The following is a 15,443-nucleotide window of genomic DNA, read 5'->3' as shown; positions in this document are numbered from 1 at the left end:
TTGTTTTTCCCCTTCAAAAAGCACTTACATACTTGAAGCTTCAGCCGTCCTTAGAAGATTTACTTTTTCTTTTTCTTTGTCCCTGCAGCAACCTTGGCAACAGCTGAGGGTGGTACAGTAGGTGTCTCTTCCTTTGAAGATACTGAGTGGGTAAAAGAGTCTGAATCATGAAGTGCTCCATTCTTGATCTCAGATGATGCTTTTTCTGCTGCAGCTTCTTGTCTTTTTGCCTCTTCTGCTTCTCTTTCAGCAACAAGTCTAAGCAGACAAAGCTTAAATTTATTAAGTCTCTCATACTGAAGTACATACAAAGATTTATACTGGCTAAGCAACCACACTTGTATTTGCAGTATGAACAGGCTAAAATATTTGACTTTAGAGAAGCAGAAGTCTTTTAGTCGCATTAAGTCTAACTCGGATTGTGCAAAAAATATCTTCCATGCTCTTGGTTCATACAGAGCAGGACTCAAATGCCACAAACTATACTCACTAGAGAACTGGAAAATAGTCCAGTAGCCTGAAGGCTCACTGTGTTCATTGTCCTTATAACAAATAAAGAGAAATTATTTTCTTAATGTGTTATTTTATAAGTAGTCATACATTAATTACTTTCTGGATACTGCTTACTATTTCTGGATGATTTGTGTCAGTTACGATAGACTATACTACTTTCATAGAGGAGGATTTCACTTTTTTTTTTTTTAAATTACAAAAGCCATCTCTTCAAAATAAAATACTCACTTTGCGAGCTCCTCATCCTTTAGTTTCCTCAGCTCAGCTTTTTCAGCATCGCAAATTCGATTTTCTTTTATTTTTTCCTTCAGCACTTGTTCATGCTGGTAGGCAGGAAATAAGTTACAGATAAAAAAGATCTGCATCTGACACAGCTGCAGACCAAGTTCCTCATTTTGTTCATTTTTGTCTTCTCTTTTTTCTGTAACATGCAAATTACACAGTTTATTTACACTATATTTAAGGTATTTCTATTTCCAGCCCTTCTTGGGCTATAATACTTCAGAATTGATACTCTGCCATGGAAAATCTGGCTGCACAAGTTATGATGTTCCCAGCCTCTCCACAGGTGTTTGATGCACACTAGTTTCTGCATGGCACAGAACATGAGAAATGTGAGGAACCTGTAACAGATAATGGTGAAAGGGCAAGGATTTTTTTGTGGTTCTTTGGCGCAATGGTCTCAGGGCCGAGCACCAGAAGAACACAAACCTTCCCCCCTAATCCCAAGTATCTTAATTTCATTGTAATCTAATGACACTTCAACATCTGTAACCCCCGTACACAGAGGAAGAGAGGGAAGAACAAAACTATGTGGAACTACTGCATGCCAACGTGCGTGACTTTCAAAGTCAGGGCACGCGATGTTTCCCACAGCTAAACTGCTGGATGTTCAAGAGACAATGATGTTTCCTGATCTCTAACTTCTCAGCCATCAGATTGCAGTGAGAGAGCTGATAACTATATCAAGAATGGGTTGTCTGCTTATTCCTTGCACTGGGGTTCTTTAGTTGTAGAAACATTAACAAGCACTAAGAGCATGAGAGATGAGATAGGCCAATCAGCCAGAAGGGAAATTGTATAAAAAGCAACATTCTCACTATTCTTTCCTGACATCTCCATATGAAAATGCGCTTACCGATTTCTCCTCTGCATTAATGCAGGCCTGTCATAAAGCACAACAATCTGTCCCAGCTAATGGTGACTGATCACTCCAGAATCTAAGTTAGTTTTTATCCTAAGTAAAAGCAGCAAGGGACAGTGGTAGTATCTTCCATTTGGCCAAGAGATTGGAGGTGGGGGGGGGAAAAGTTATTAAATTTCATTTTCTTAACAAACACATGCTTGTAGAATTAATGTTCACTTACTGCCCTCTTGTGACAAGCTGAAATCTGCATGCACAACTAAAATTTCATTTCGAGAGTTACAAATCAAGCGCTACCTTTAAAAAAAAAAAAAAAAAAACAGGGCTGCTTTACCTGCCAATTCCTCTGGTGGGCAAAAGCTTTGTCCATTTTCTGCATCCCATCTACACTGAGTATCTTTGAAACATGGATGTGCTGCATGGAGTATGAAGCGATGACCTGCTCAGGCAAAGAAAAAAGTATTTTAATTAAGTTTGTAATTCTGTGCATTAAATATCAATGTTAGTTTTCAGTTTAAAAAAATTAACCATCCTATGAGGTATCAGGTAGATCTGTGGCTGAAATAGTTCACTGCTGATGAAAAGATTGTTTATAACGAAAAAATATTTCTCAGTTCAATCTCCTGTCTCTATCCCAAAATGAGTCCAACAGAGCAATAAGAATTTATCTGAAAAAGCCTTTCAGCTATTTTCAAGGAAGGGTTACAGCTTGTCATAGAAGTGAGCTTATTAATGCAATTTATGAGCACAAATATTCTCCCTCATAATACACAGAATCACAGAATGTTTAATGTACACTGTGGAATGTACATGGAAAATACACTATGGAATGTACATAAAGCATCTGTACAGTTGCAAGTGGGAAGATTTGGGGTGGATATACAACTGCCATATAAGAACATTGGGAAACTATCTAAAGGTGTTACTGCAAAAGACCCAGCAAATAGATCTATATTAGATATATTAGTATGATCAGACACTGATGCAAGATGGAAATAATAGGCATCTTTCATTAAATATATGCATACTTCTGCACAAAAACCAAGTTTGAAAGTTTCATATGGACCAAAAAATTCAGCTTGAAAATGTTTAACTGTATAACTACCAGTATAGTTACCAAAAAAAGAAGTCAAAATACTAATTATCCTTATTAAAATCCAGACTCATTTTCAGATCATGTGTTTTACTAGTCAACAAGATTGTGAGCTTCAGGGTACAATTGCCTAACACGGCTGAGCTGCTGGACCAGGTTTGATAAATTTGTTACAGACCATCTTATCTTCTGACTCTCCTCCTTCAAACTCTCCTCCTTCACTCTGTGCAACTAGCCTTCAAACACACTCACTTGTTGGTATTCATGCGAACACTAATTATTACTGCAAGATTCTAACACTGTTAGTCCTTATAAACATTACTGATGTGATACCCATACAAGTGTGGTTTAGTGGGACTGGTTCTGAATATTACAGGTAACTTTGTTGGACATGAGAGGGGAGGAGCTTGTAAGAGCAGCCAACTGACAGCAAATGCAATTTGTTGCTATTTTATAAATTACCAGCATCACTACCTTCCCATTTTCTTGCACTTTAGCAATGGGCTAAAAGGGACTAAGTGTGCCAGTAAAAGAAATAGGAAAATGCAGGAAACGGACTTTTTTCCTGTATTGACATGCTGCTTGGCTGCCTCAGTCTTTCAGTTGCCTGGAGGAGCAACACAGTGAAGAGTGTGAATTTTGTATTCCAAGTTACAGCAAGCAAACTGCAGCAGGGAATTTCCCTGTAAAACCTTTGAATTCCTTTGAACAGTCTCCCTACATTACACCTCACAGCCAACAGCACCCATTCAGCTCCAGCTAAGCCAGCACATCTGCTCAGGTTTCCTCCCTCTGTGCCCACATGCCCTTAGTAGAAGCACAGAATCCAAAGATGCTGTCTAGAAGATGAAAGCAGAGTGACGGAGAGGGAGCTTAGACTAGACAAACACACTGAATCAACATTTGAGGCAGGAAGAGCTAATAACAAGAAAGACCAACCTGTGAGTGTTCACACAAGCAAGTCCTAGATCTAAATATCTAATAAAAACACTCATTTTGTTCAAATAAATTATCTCAACATGGAGGAATAGCTCTGAAATCCTCACAGCATAGGTTCAGAGTTTCAAACTTGGCCAGCTTACCAAATGTTTCAAGTGTGTGAAACTGTATGTTCCTGTAAAGAGTTAAGCCTTGCCATAATTGCAGAACTGAATGCTGCTTCCCTCCATACATGTACAACAGTTCCAATAAGCATCTGTCTTTTTAATTATCTTTCAAGCTGTAGCAAGAGTGAGTCTCAACTAATGCTATAAAACAAACCCCAGTACTCACCCATACGAAATTCTTCGAAACACAGCAATCTGTCTTCACAGGGTCTCTGTGACTGGCAAGAAGTTTTGAAATCAGTTATAAAATGTCTGGAGTTGTGTTCAAATTAAAAACTGAAATCACACTGCCCATTTGTCTAACCACAAAGCATTCTGGAACAGTACCAGTTACTACACTGAAAGACAAGAAACTGCCAATCCAAGTGCATTCTGCAACTATACCTATTTCAAAATATGAAAGTGCAAAAGCAGAGAAGTTTAGAAGTTTGCTGGAGGCTCTAATTTTGGAATATGTTTCTAGGAACTCCTGCTGTGTGAAAAGATATATTCTAGCTGGCTTGCATTCTCCTGCCTGCAGTCTACCAGGAAGCAGGGAAAAAAAAAAAAAAAAAAAAAACAGTGAAAGGTTATTCTAGAAATTAAGCAGACAAGTCACAAGTAGCTGAGACAGAAGAGGTGTCATTTTCAGCAAACTAAACACACTGAATGAGACACACTTTTACATACTAAAAGAAATTTTATATTGGGGTTACTTTCTCTAGTGCTACTAAGTCTCTTTGCCCAGTTTTCATCCACTCACTCCTTACATTGCCAATAAACATTTACCTGTTGATTTGTTCATCACTGCCTTCTGCTTTAGCATGAGAGCAAGTGCTTTGTTAGCAGTGAAAATGCATCCATTTTAGGCTCACATACACATCAAGGCACAGAAGCACACTGTAGTTATTAATAGGGGAAATTCTAGTCCCTTTCAAACCTCAAAATACCTTTGCTTTTCTATCCTATATGAATGGCAAAACTCCACTTTTAACTGAGAGCTTTTTACTTACCTCATGAGTCTTTGTTCCCTCTTTTGACACGACATTTTTGTTTGAAGACAACCATGAGTAGGGCTCAGCTGCCCTAGAAATGTCATCGTTTTTGTCTGTACTCATTACATTTCTGTCACAAATAGACTAATAGAAAAATAACCATGAGAAAAAAAATGTTCATTCAACTCACTTCAGATGATGATTTTTAGATTAGCCTCAGAAAACACCTCTAGTTTAACTAGATCAATGTGGAACTACACAAAGGCTAGTAATGACACGAGGGAATGGGTCCTTCAGAATGGGATCGTGTAGGTGGAAAACAAGGGAAGATGGCACTGCTGGTTTTCAGTGACTGAGAAATTATGTGCTTAGGAATGCTCTGAGAATTAAAAAAAAAATACCTTCAACTGGTGCATAATTCCCAGTAACATAAATTATACAGACTAAATCATACCTTCAGCTACCCTGTGTGGAAGGAGCGAGCCTTGTCATGTATGGCCATTTTCACAGAGCAATTTTACACGTTCAACTTTAAGCAAGAGGGGCCCATCTTCCACCAGTCAACGAATCTGTCAGCTCCCTTTGGAACATCAGAAGGCTTCCAAGTGCATTATGAATACTTACAGTTACTTAGGAAAATTTGAAAGTGTATTAAAAATATCTACAGTGATGTTACTGTCTAAAGTAACAATGAATAAAAAAAACAGGAAAAGGTTCCAGTCAGATGACTGCTTATGGGAAAAGAGGAATTCCATTTCTACGTCTATACTATGAGGTCCAAAACAACTTTACCTGGGACAGATAATATTCTGGGTACTGCATCAAAGTTATGGTTTCCTCAGAGGGACTTCCAATTCTAAAGGCACTTCCTTTCTGAATATAATACTCTACTTGCTGCTTAATCACATCACTGGTAACATACACCAGTGCACAATCCAGAAGAGCTTCAAAAAATTCAAGAAAAACCAACTAGAGTAAAACAAACATAATCAACAATTAATTCATTTTTATAAAATATCTTAATCATGAGTACATGTCTGAGCAAGTAAAGAATTCTAAACTATTTATTGAGCCTCACTGACATCACTGCATCTTCTCAAAAATCCTTTTTTACTGAAGAAAACTTGAAATTGGCTGAAGTTTAAAAAATCAGCAGTTGATGTACTGCTGTAAGGTTGTAAAACCTTACGCAAGTCAAATTAAAATAAAACATTGCATGTATTTTTGCTGGAATTGCAAGAAAATTTTCTCTGTGATGAATAACAGTTACTGGTATTACCTAGAACAGAGTCATAGAATCATTATGATTGAAAAAACCTTCAAGATCGAGTCCAACCATCTATAGTTCATTGTTCGCAACACCAAGAGAAACCCCAACAAAGGGCATATAGTGAGTCCTTTAGTAAAACTGACACTTTATGTTCAGTTTACTAGATAATGATTAAAAAAATACAAACTCAAACAGGAAAAATATAAATTACATTATTTTCCTGTTCTGACAGACATGTTGGTATTTGCAGCATTTTCTAAAATTTTCCATACACACCTCCTGCTCCAGGCTGCTGTTATCACCATCATGTAAAAAGGGATAGTCTTTGACAAGTATTTCCACAAGTCTTGAAGCAGTTAATTCCTTACTCAGAAGCTTGAAATCCTGTGCAAGATTAAATGTTATGTTACCAACACTTAGCATTCCCATAGGACCTTAACTGAACTCTCTTTAAGGCCCATGTGAAAATTTCTAGTGGTTTCAAGGGAATCCTATAACACATAATTAATGACAGTAAAATCACAGGCTTACGTTAAGAAAGTGATTGTCAAATCTGACTGACTTCAAATAAGAAATCAAAATTTGGTCCTGAAATGGACTACTATTCACCAGAATAATTATCCCTTCAACATCTGTTGGACAGTTCATACAAATAAAACTACCTATACCTTTATGACTGCACAGGAGCTACAGGGTCATTTTAAAATGACCATGTAAACTGAACAAATGTGAACTTGGCCAGATCAAAAAGAAAAACAAAGTAAATAATTACATTCATCATCCAAAGGAAATGTCTCATTTTCATAGTGGGTTCAAATGGAGACTTGGTACTTGGTTTACAAAAACCTCTGTATATTTCCCAGCATTTGTCAACATAGTTCATGGCACAAATGGCACGTTCAGAAAACAAAATACCTGTAAAAATATTTGAGAAAAAAGCAACAGTTACTCTAAACCTCTGATGTATTTACCGTTATTTGATTAATTCTGAGCCACACAAAAAAAATCATTACTTACCCTGTATATGGCAGGCAGTGGGAATAATATTCCTGAACATCATTTCTAAGAAACACTTATGTAGATAAGGACCTTCTTCTCTACAGTTGAAACAAAAATACATACTCTGTTTTTGCACAAGGAATACTGTAACAGTTATCTTTAGAGGTACACTTTACAAGTACATTTACTCTGTAAAAATTCTACAACAGATTTTTCTCAAATGAACTCTTCAAAGAAAATCCAGACTCTTTGCAAAGAGTCCTTCCAAAGACCAGCTTGCGTTACTATCCTCTTAAACAGAATCAAGGAGAGAAGATTCACATTTATGTAAACTCAGTGTGAAAGATATACAATTCATATAAAAGGCACGAAGCAGAATTTTCAAGAACATCGCCAGGTAGCAGAATCAAAAGTCCAACTGAAATTCCAGAGTCTATTTTTCTCTTAACAATTATCTGCTACAATCTAACCAGAGTAATAAAAATAGTTACGTGTTAGAAATATAGACAGCAGTCTCCAAAAGCGCTAATACACTGACAGAACAGTTTCTGCAAAAAAAAAAAAGAAAAAAAAAAGAAAAAAAAGAAAAAAAAACGCAAGTATGAAATACAGGTTAATTCTTTTAAGTTACCACTGGAACTCTACTTTGCATAGCATAAGCACAGACAGAAAGAGAATGGACAAGCAAGAGTGAAAGGGCAGGCAGATGCCTTGGGCAAAAGAGAATAAAAAGAGAAGACGCCCTGGAAGAAATTTACTGAATTGCACTGAAATTGATTTCACTAAAAAAAATAACTTACTTGTGCTCCTTATAGTAGATATGAAATGCTAGATGAATAAGGAAAGACAAAAATGTTTTGAACAATAAGCTCTCGTATGGAGAATGTATCTCTTCTCGCAGTATTTTATCACCTAAAAAAATGGAAAAAAAAATCTCTTTTGCTATCACTTACGTTAAAGCGTTTATAACAACAAGTGCCCATAAGACTCTTATCCTCTAAGCTCAGCTACCACAGCATTAAAACATTCCTGGAAGAATCAGACGATAGTCGGCATCAGCAGGGCAAGGCAGCACGGCCCATCTGAAACTCAATTTTAAGGTTTTTTTTCCTGGAAATGCATCCCCACAGCATATAGAAATGGAAGCAAAATTGGAATTAATCACTTAATACATGAGGGACACTAAAGTACATCTTTGTGATAAAGGCCCACAGCAGCTCTAAGTAAACAAAACAACAAAATAAAGGAACTTTCAAAAACATTGAAAAAAAGATAGACCATTTGTCTTCTTTCTCAGACTCTAAGACATTTTAAGTATAAGTAATGGCAAAACCGAGGATAATATAATTTTTGAACTGAGAATTCTTTAGAACAGCTTTTGAAGAGTATTTTTATTTTGTGTTTTCCCACTTAAGGTTCCAGGGTGCCTGGGTTATAATACATCCAGAAAAATTAGGGGCAGAAATGGACACGCTCAGGGCCACTGAACTACCGGGGCTGAGCTACCAGTAGAACTTGGCACTCCAGCTCCCCACAGCTTACTATTAAGACTTCTAAATCCTAGTCCTTACTCAACAGAAATACAAACCGCTCAATATCCGGTCCATTTCAGCAAGAGTTAAGTTGCAACGATGAAACTGGCAGTCCTTCAGAAATCTCCAGAATTGGAGCTTAGTCATCAGGAAGGTGTTGTCAAAGGAATGATCACAGCCTAAGCTGCTGTAGAAGCTGTAAATTCTTCTCAGTTTTGTCATATGTCTCAACACAGCAAATTCAATCTAAACAAAACGGTGTAAAATCTCAGGACAAGTAGGAATCAACATGTATCAATCCCATAATACAGCACAATATTTTTTACCTATTTTTAAGGTAGGTAAAAGACCCTAACAGAAGAATGAGAAACAACGGCTCAGTAGTAGTTTTTATGTAAATAAAAAGAAGATTTTGTGTAGTTTTTGAACAGAAACCATCCAAAAGGAATCACTGTCCCTTGTACTAATAAAATATAGTCACCTAAAAAACTTGAAATTAAAGTCTTTTCATTTGGGAACACTGGACTCAGCATATGGACTGCATCAGCAGAGACCCTGTCCGGACCTCACAGTAAGAAGACTATGACTACCCTTCCAGAGAGAAAAATGTATCTTTTATTCCCTTTTATTGGATGCTCAGGAGTACATAACACTTTTTCCTCATTCTTTTTGCTGTCAGATTTTGAATAATTCTTGAATGCAAGACTTAATTTATTTCTGGTTTGTGCGCATAAAGTAAAATTATGTCAAACACAATGGTAAAAAAAAAAATGAAAATACCAAACAATAGGCTCTTACTTGCTTTATTTCTTCTTGCCTTTCTTCCTTTGGGAAGACGTCAAGTAGCGAAGATATATCTAATTCAATATTTGGTCCCAGAAGAGAAGCATTTCGTGAGCCATTACCTATTCTGATGTTTTCTAACAAGTAAAACAAAAATGAAATTATATTTTAAAGATTTCAACAATATACAAGCAAAAGAAAACACATTATTCCTTCTTATTTTACCGACTTCAAAAGAAGAATACACATTTTAAGGTGAAAAGTACAATTTAGTAATCAATAGCATAAAGTCATCGACCCTGACAGTGCTCAAGAAACATGTAGATGAGGCACTTAGGGACATGGTTTAGCAGGTATGATGTTGAAGGGTTTACTGTTGGACTCGATCTTAAAGGTCTTTTCCAACCAAAACGGTTCTATGATTCTAAGTCTAACTACTATCCAAAAGAAAATGCTGAAATTGCAAATGCTGATATTTATGAAACTGACAGTGTTCCAAAACCATAACAAGATGTTATGAACATGTCACTCAACTCAAAAGTGTCAAGAATAAGAAACAAGAAGCATGGAAACAAAATGCATTAATTATAAAAATACATCTCTTCTTTATCAAAGTTCTCTGAAAAAACACATCTGGTACTTGAACAACATGAACAGCTTGATATTATTTTTAAAATGTAACAACTAACAAAATAAAAACAAATGGAAAATAGAATTTGTTGCTTTCTTAAGCTACTTACCAGTTCTAAGAGGACTTCCTGTACAGATGGCATTCAGATCTTGTTCATTCAATGAATCCACTTGAAAAGCAGGATATTCTGCTATATGATCATCTATAAACTCTCCTTCATAAACATGCCCATTTTTGAAGACAAACTTGCCCTACAGATTCATTTGATTAATTTCAATACAAATTTCCCCATTTAATGAAAGATCAGTAAAAACAATACTAATGCTCTCAATTTCCCTTATAAGAATCTCTGTTAACATGTAACATATGAGATAACACAAAGCAAAGGATTTTTCTTACACTTTTTTTAACACAATGGTAAATTGAAATTCACTAGTACATATGATAACATACACTGAAACCACTGACCAACAGTACCTTGATTTTTTCAACTAAGTGCCTGAAACACCATTGTAAAACATATGTCCATACATATACACACACCGCCCCCCTAGCCCCTGAGTCAAATCTGCTGGCCAGATTGCTGGAAGGATTCCTATGGTTTTCAGTGAAGTCTACTTTATGTTGCTATTCCATCCACAATGCAAACTGAACATAGTTTTCATTACAGAAATCTGCACATAGAGCAGAATAAAGCCTGTTCTCATGCTGTCTTTAATGTTCTCTCACTATTTGTCAGTACTCACTTGGCCGTGCTTCTTATTGCACACCCAGTTTCCATCATACACTGCTCCATTGGCGTATAAGAACCTCCCATGTCCATGACGATCCCCTTTTACAAAATTGCCTATGTATTTGTTCCTTAAAGGATACTGAGACAAACGCATCCTCTTCAGAAACCATATATGGGTGCCAAATCCATGCTGAAAAAATATGTTAAAAAAAAGAGGCAGCAGTCATCAAAAGAGTTACTATTGCTATAGGTCCAGATTTAGAGAATTAAACTATCATTTTGTAAGATTGAAAACTGGAATATAGCTAACAACATGAGAATCAACTATGAATAAACAGTACAAAGCTTCTTTGACACTACACAAAGTTCTTTATCTTGTTTTACTACCATAATGAGCAGGTATTGAAGCAAAGAGGTTGCTGGAAAAAGAATGAATACCTGTATGCCATATTCCCACTGTCCTATATACTCTTGATTAGCAGTCAACCACCTCATTCTTCCTTCTCCATGACGTACATTTTTTTCCCACTGACCTTCATAGGTATTTCCAGACTTATAGCTGTAAGAAAACAGCAAGAAAATTAATGTCTTAGCTGCTCTAGAAAATACTAAGACAGGCTCTCTTGTACAAGAATAATAAATAAGTCTCTCCCTGTTCATCAGTGAGAGTTAAGTGTCTCTTGTTGAGGGATAAGAAGAGAAACACATTAGGAGAGATAGTCTGTATTAAGATAGCATTTGGACTCATGCATTGCATCAAAAGATAGACCATCTGAAAGGAAAGATTCCCAGTTGGCTACTTACCAGTCTCAGATAAAATAACTATGTTAAGATACTAATAAATTCAAAGTTCTTGGAGCACAAGCACAAACAAGTTCAGCATAATTTGAAAACCATGCCCATGAGATATTAAAACAGTGCAGCAACATATCACTTTTCCAATGAGTCCTTAGTAAATTTTTTTTTTTTTTTGCAACTGAGAGAGAACCAGCAGATTTTTATGGCAGTAGTTTGGTTCAAGAAAGCCCAGTTATAGCAGTATAACTTTGCTGATCATATGTCTGAATAGTTCACTTATATAATCCAGAATATATATACTGAATTCTAACTGAATCTTATAAAAAGAAGGCTTGGAGTAAAACCTCAGGAGGTATTAGCAGTCATTTGGAAGTTGGCTCACTGTGACATGGATAAACTGGTTTGATTTACTCATTGTTTACCTCATATTTTTAACTTACAAACCATTGTAAAACATAAACCAGCTCTTTGTGTCCAGAGATTCTTTATCATAGCTAGTCAAAGCATTCTTTCACATGTAATTTCATCAAATAATTCATTAATTCATAAAATAAGCTTCATCTATTCAAATCATTTGGGATGATTTGTTTAATACTACAATTTCTGATTTACCAAGTTAGATTTTTGATTATTTTGTCTTTAGATGATTTTCTTTCGGGAATAATTAGGAGAAGCATATCAAGATAAAAAAAGTAATACAGAAGGTCTGGTTTATTAGTAATGAGCACTTTGTACACTAACTTATTCCACTAAAGAAAGTACATACTATTATGAAATGGTAGTACACTAACCCATTTTAAATATTAGAGGAACCTGGATAATATATGCAAAATAAAAAAATCTGAAGAACAATCATACTTACCGTCTAATTCCCCATCCTTCTTTGTTGTTATTTACCCAGTCACCTGAATACCAAGAGGTATGTTCCTGATTATAATAAATGGTACCCTGAAAAAAATCATATAGTCAATTTACATCAATAGCTAAATATTAAATTACATTTAATAAAAATAGTTCGACATTCCATACAAAACATACCAGATATGATCAGATTCTTACCTATAGTCACTTTGATATAAATTGAAGTGCTAAAATTAGGCACAGCCTCTTTCTATAAGTGTCTTTTCTATAAGCCTTTTTCTTAAGGTCTAGTTAAGACCTTAAAAAAGACCAAGTGTTGAAAGGTAAGGGGGCAGGGGAGACGGGGAAAAAAAAAAAAAAAAAAAAAAGCATACTACATTACATCAAAGTCTAACACATTTCTCAGCCCTGCTGGCAATACTTTCATAGATTGTAACTTCACCAACCTAAGGACCCCTTAGGAGGTGGATCAGCCTTTTGACTCATCCAGAGTCAACACTAAGTCTACAATTACCTCCTTTAGAAAGCAATCGTGCAACTAGCATACAGCATTAATTGTTGGAGTTTTCGCTGCCTCATTGCTTCCTCTCAGGCTATTCCCTTGGTGACCATCCACAGCAACCTGCATAATTTTAGTATCCCATTAGAGAGACAAAATTCAAAGCATGTAATTAGAACTGATCTTTCTCACACGCTGAGCACCGGTCTTCAAAACATCGAGCTCAGTAGAGTGTCTCAGGTTGGATGCACAAAATTGAGACAGTTAAAAGGTAGTTCTCTCTAAAAAGCTGAAACTACACATTACTTATAGAACAGTGGACAGCCTTGGCTATTATCGTACATAGTCTGCTGTTACACATTTTGGATGTGGGATCACTCTGCCATCAGTGGGAAGCTAATCATTCTGTCAGACTTGTCAAAACACAGCTACTGATGCTCTTGCCAGTTTTGACTCTGTCATCATCTAATTAGAACTGCATAATAGAAAAGGCACACAAGTTACTAATTACCTTTGGCATATCAGTCAGCTCTTTTACTATAGAACAGATCCCACCTCGCTAGTTTTAATTTGCAATAGTGCATGCTGAGATCCTTAGGGAAAATACATACATACATACACACGCGCACACACACACATATATATATATATATGTATATATCACAAGATATATGCAACAATACAAAATTTTCCGGCCAAATGTCTAACAAAAGTGCTGTAAAATTCTGTTCTGAATACAATTAATCCAAGACAACGACCTCATTTGATGTTTTTATTTACCTTTCCATGTCTTTTGCCATTACACCAGTAGCCAATATAAGAAACTGCACGTGTACCACTCCTGAACAATCCAAATCCATGCCTAACTCCATTCCTGATCGATCCGTCATACATGCTGCCATCAATCCACATGTAACAGCCATGATGCATTTGTACATTCTTAACAAAAGTCCCCTAAAAGATTAAATTTTAGCATTTAGAAAAGCCAACACATGCGACTCAACACTCCCATTTAAGTGCAAAGGAGATAAGACCAACTGTTTGGCAGAACCCAGTCTTGACTGAAATTACTGCCATACTTCTGCAGTAGCCACCTGCACTGTGCCAATTATTTTCACTTATCTCTTTTCTTTGAATTTGCACATCTTATTGGCTGCAATTGTGTTCATTCATAAGCTGTATTGCACTTTACCTCGTACGTCACTCCATCAGCCCATGTGTAAGTGCCTTGTCCATGCATAAGTCCTTCAGAAAACATGCCCTTCAAAATGAAGAAAACAATATTGTTTTCAAGCTAATTTATATCACAGCTAAGCCCACAGTGACTGTAAGACTTCGAAATAACATTAAATCTCCTTGAACTGCTAATATCAGAACAGTTTTAATGCAAGAAGGAAACAGAGCTTCTGCATTTTAATTGCGCAGCTTCCACCAACACTAAAAGAGTTCTAGAACTTGACCCACTTCTTTTTCTTTTCTCTCTTTTAATTTATGTGCTCACCTTGTACGTATTTCCCCCCTCAAAATAGGCGACGCCTTCACCCTCATACAGTCCATGGACTTTTGTCCCTTCAAATCTAAAAAGAAGACAGACTAAAAATGCACATTTCAAGTTGCCAATAACTAAATCAATGACAAACACAGAATTAATGACCTTTTATTTACTGCACTATGTGTACTGATCCAAATACCAATGGTCCAAAACATTAAAAAAGGCAACAAGTGGAAATATCACAGGTGTATTTGATCCACAAACTCTCTGTCTACTAAGACTAAATTTCACTCTACCTGAAGAAGGGCAAAAGGATGAGGCTTTGCATAGGTGCATAGAGCACCAGCAACACCAACAGATGCAAAGGCAGAACAAGCCCATGGGTAAGAAACGCTTACATGAGAACTCCTGACTTACTGACTGTGGTTGTAACAAACATACCTTTCTACAATAATTTTAGTGAGAAGAGACTCCTCAGGGTATATAGGCACATACTGGGCTGGAGGTGCTTCCCCTGTATTTGGCGCTTTTTCTGTTACCAAAGGACGTGCTTGTTTTTTTTTCCCTCCATCCCAGGTTTGCAAACTTGCCATCTTCTTTGGGCTGCTCTCAACTGCAGCTGCTGGTGCAGGAGGTCGAGGGCGAGGAGGAGGAGGAGGTGCTGAAGCAGGAGGGGGAGGAGGACGACGTGTAGATTTTTCTGATTTCTTGCCATCTTTCTTCCTATCTTTTCCCATTACTATTGAGTTGTCTCAACATGTATTTTTCTCCTGAACATCTACTGTCTTCTTAGATAGAGGTCTTTTCCCTCACAATCTAAGTATATTTGACAAAAAAAAAAGGAAAAAAAAAAACATAGTTGTGAGGATTTTTTTTTTCCTAATGACATAGAAGTATTTAAAACTATTGAGTCCAGATGCAATAAACCCCACAAATTAGTTTTGGCTTGTGCTGCACAAACATCCAGCTTAGCAAAAAGAGATATCAGGAAAGAGAATTACCAGGAAATCTATCA

The 15,443-nt window shown here is 36.4% G+C and overlaps 1 protein-coding gene across 1 annotated transcript; it reads right to left on the bottom strand.

Moving 5' to 3' along the window:
* Positions 1–5: 5 nt before the first annotated feature.
* LOC104575889 (radial spoke head 10 homolog B2) lies at positions 6–15,243 on the bottom strand. The gene is made up of 21 exons (XM_088529397.1): positions 15,103–15,243; positions 14,870–15,072; positions 14,438–14,513; positions 14,129–14,197; positions 13,717–13,890; positions 12,439–12,524; positions 11,217–11,337; positions 10,792–10,968; positions 10,155–10,296; positions 9,430–9,551; positions 8,688–8,877; positions 7,900–8,011; positions 7,118–7,197; positions 6,873–7,015; positions 6,377–6,484; positions 5,623–5,799; positions 4,849–4,974; positions 4,023–4,074; positions 1,992–2,096; positions 742–934; positions 6–258 (listed from the first exon to the last, which is right to left on the bottom strand). The coding sequence occupies exons 1-21, from the start codon at positions 15,163–15,165 to the stop codon at positions 60–62; spliced, it is 2,718 nt and encodes a 905-aa protein (XP_088385523.1). The 5' UTR covers positions 15,166–15,243; the 3' UTR covers positions 6–59.
* Between the last annotated feature and the right edge of the window lie 200 nt (positions 15,244–15,443).

The sequence above is a fragment of the Tinamus guttatus genome, unplaced genomic scaffold (assembly GCF_059628265.1).
Source record: "Tinamus guttatus ecotype Peru unplaced genomic scaffold, ASM5962826v1 Tinamus_guttatus_pri_ptg000330l, whole genome shotgun sequence".
NCBI classification, from domain to species: Eukaryota; Metazoa; Chordata; class Aves; order Tinamiformes; family Tinamidae; genus Tinamus; species Tinamus guttatus.
The sequence above is the reverse complement of the archived record's forward strand: the minus strand, read 5'-3'. Positions and strand labels throughout refer to the sequence as shown.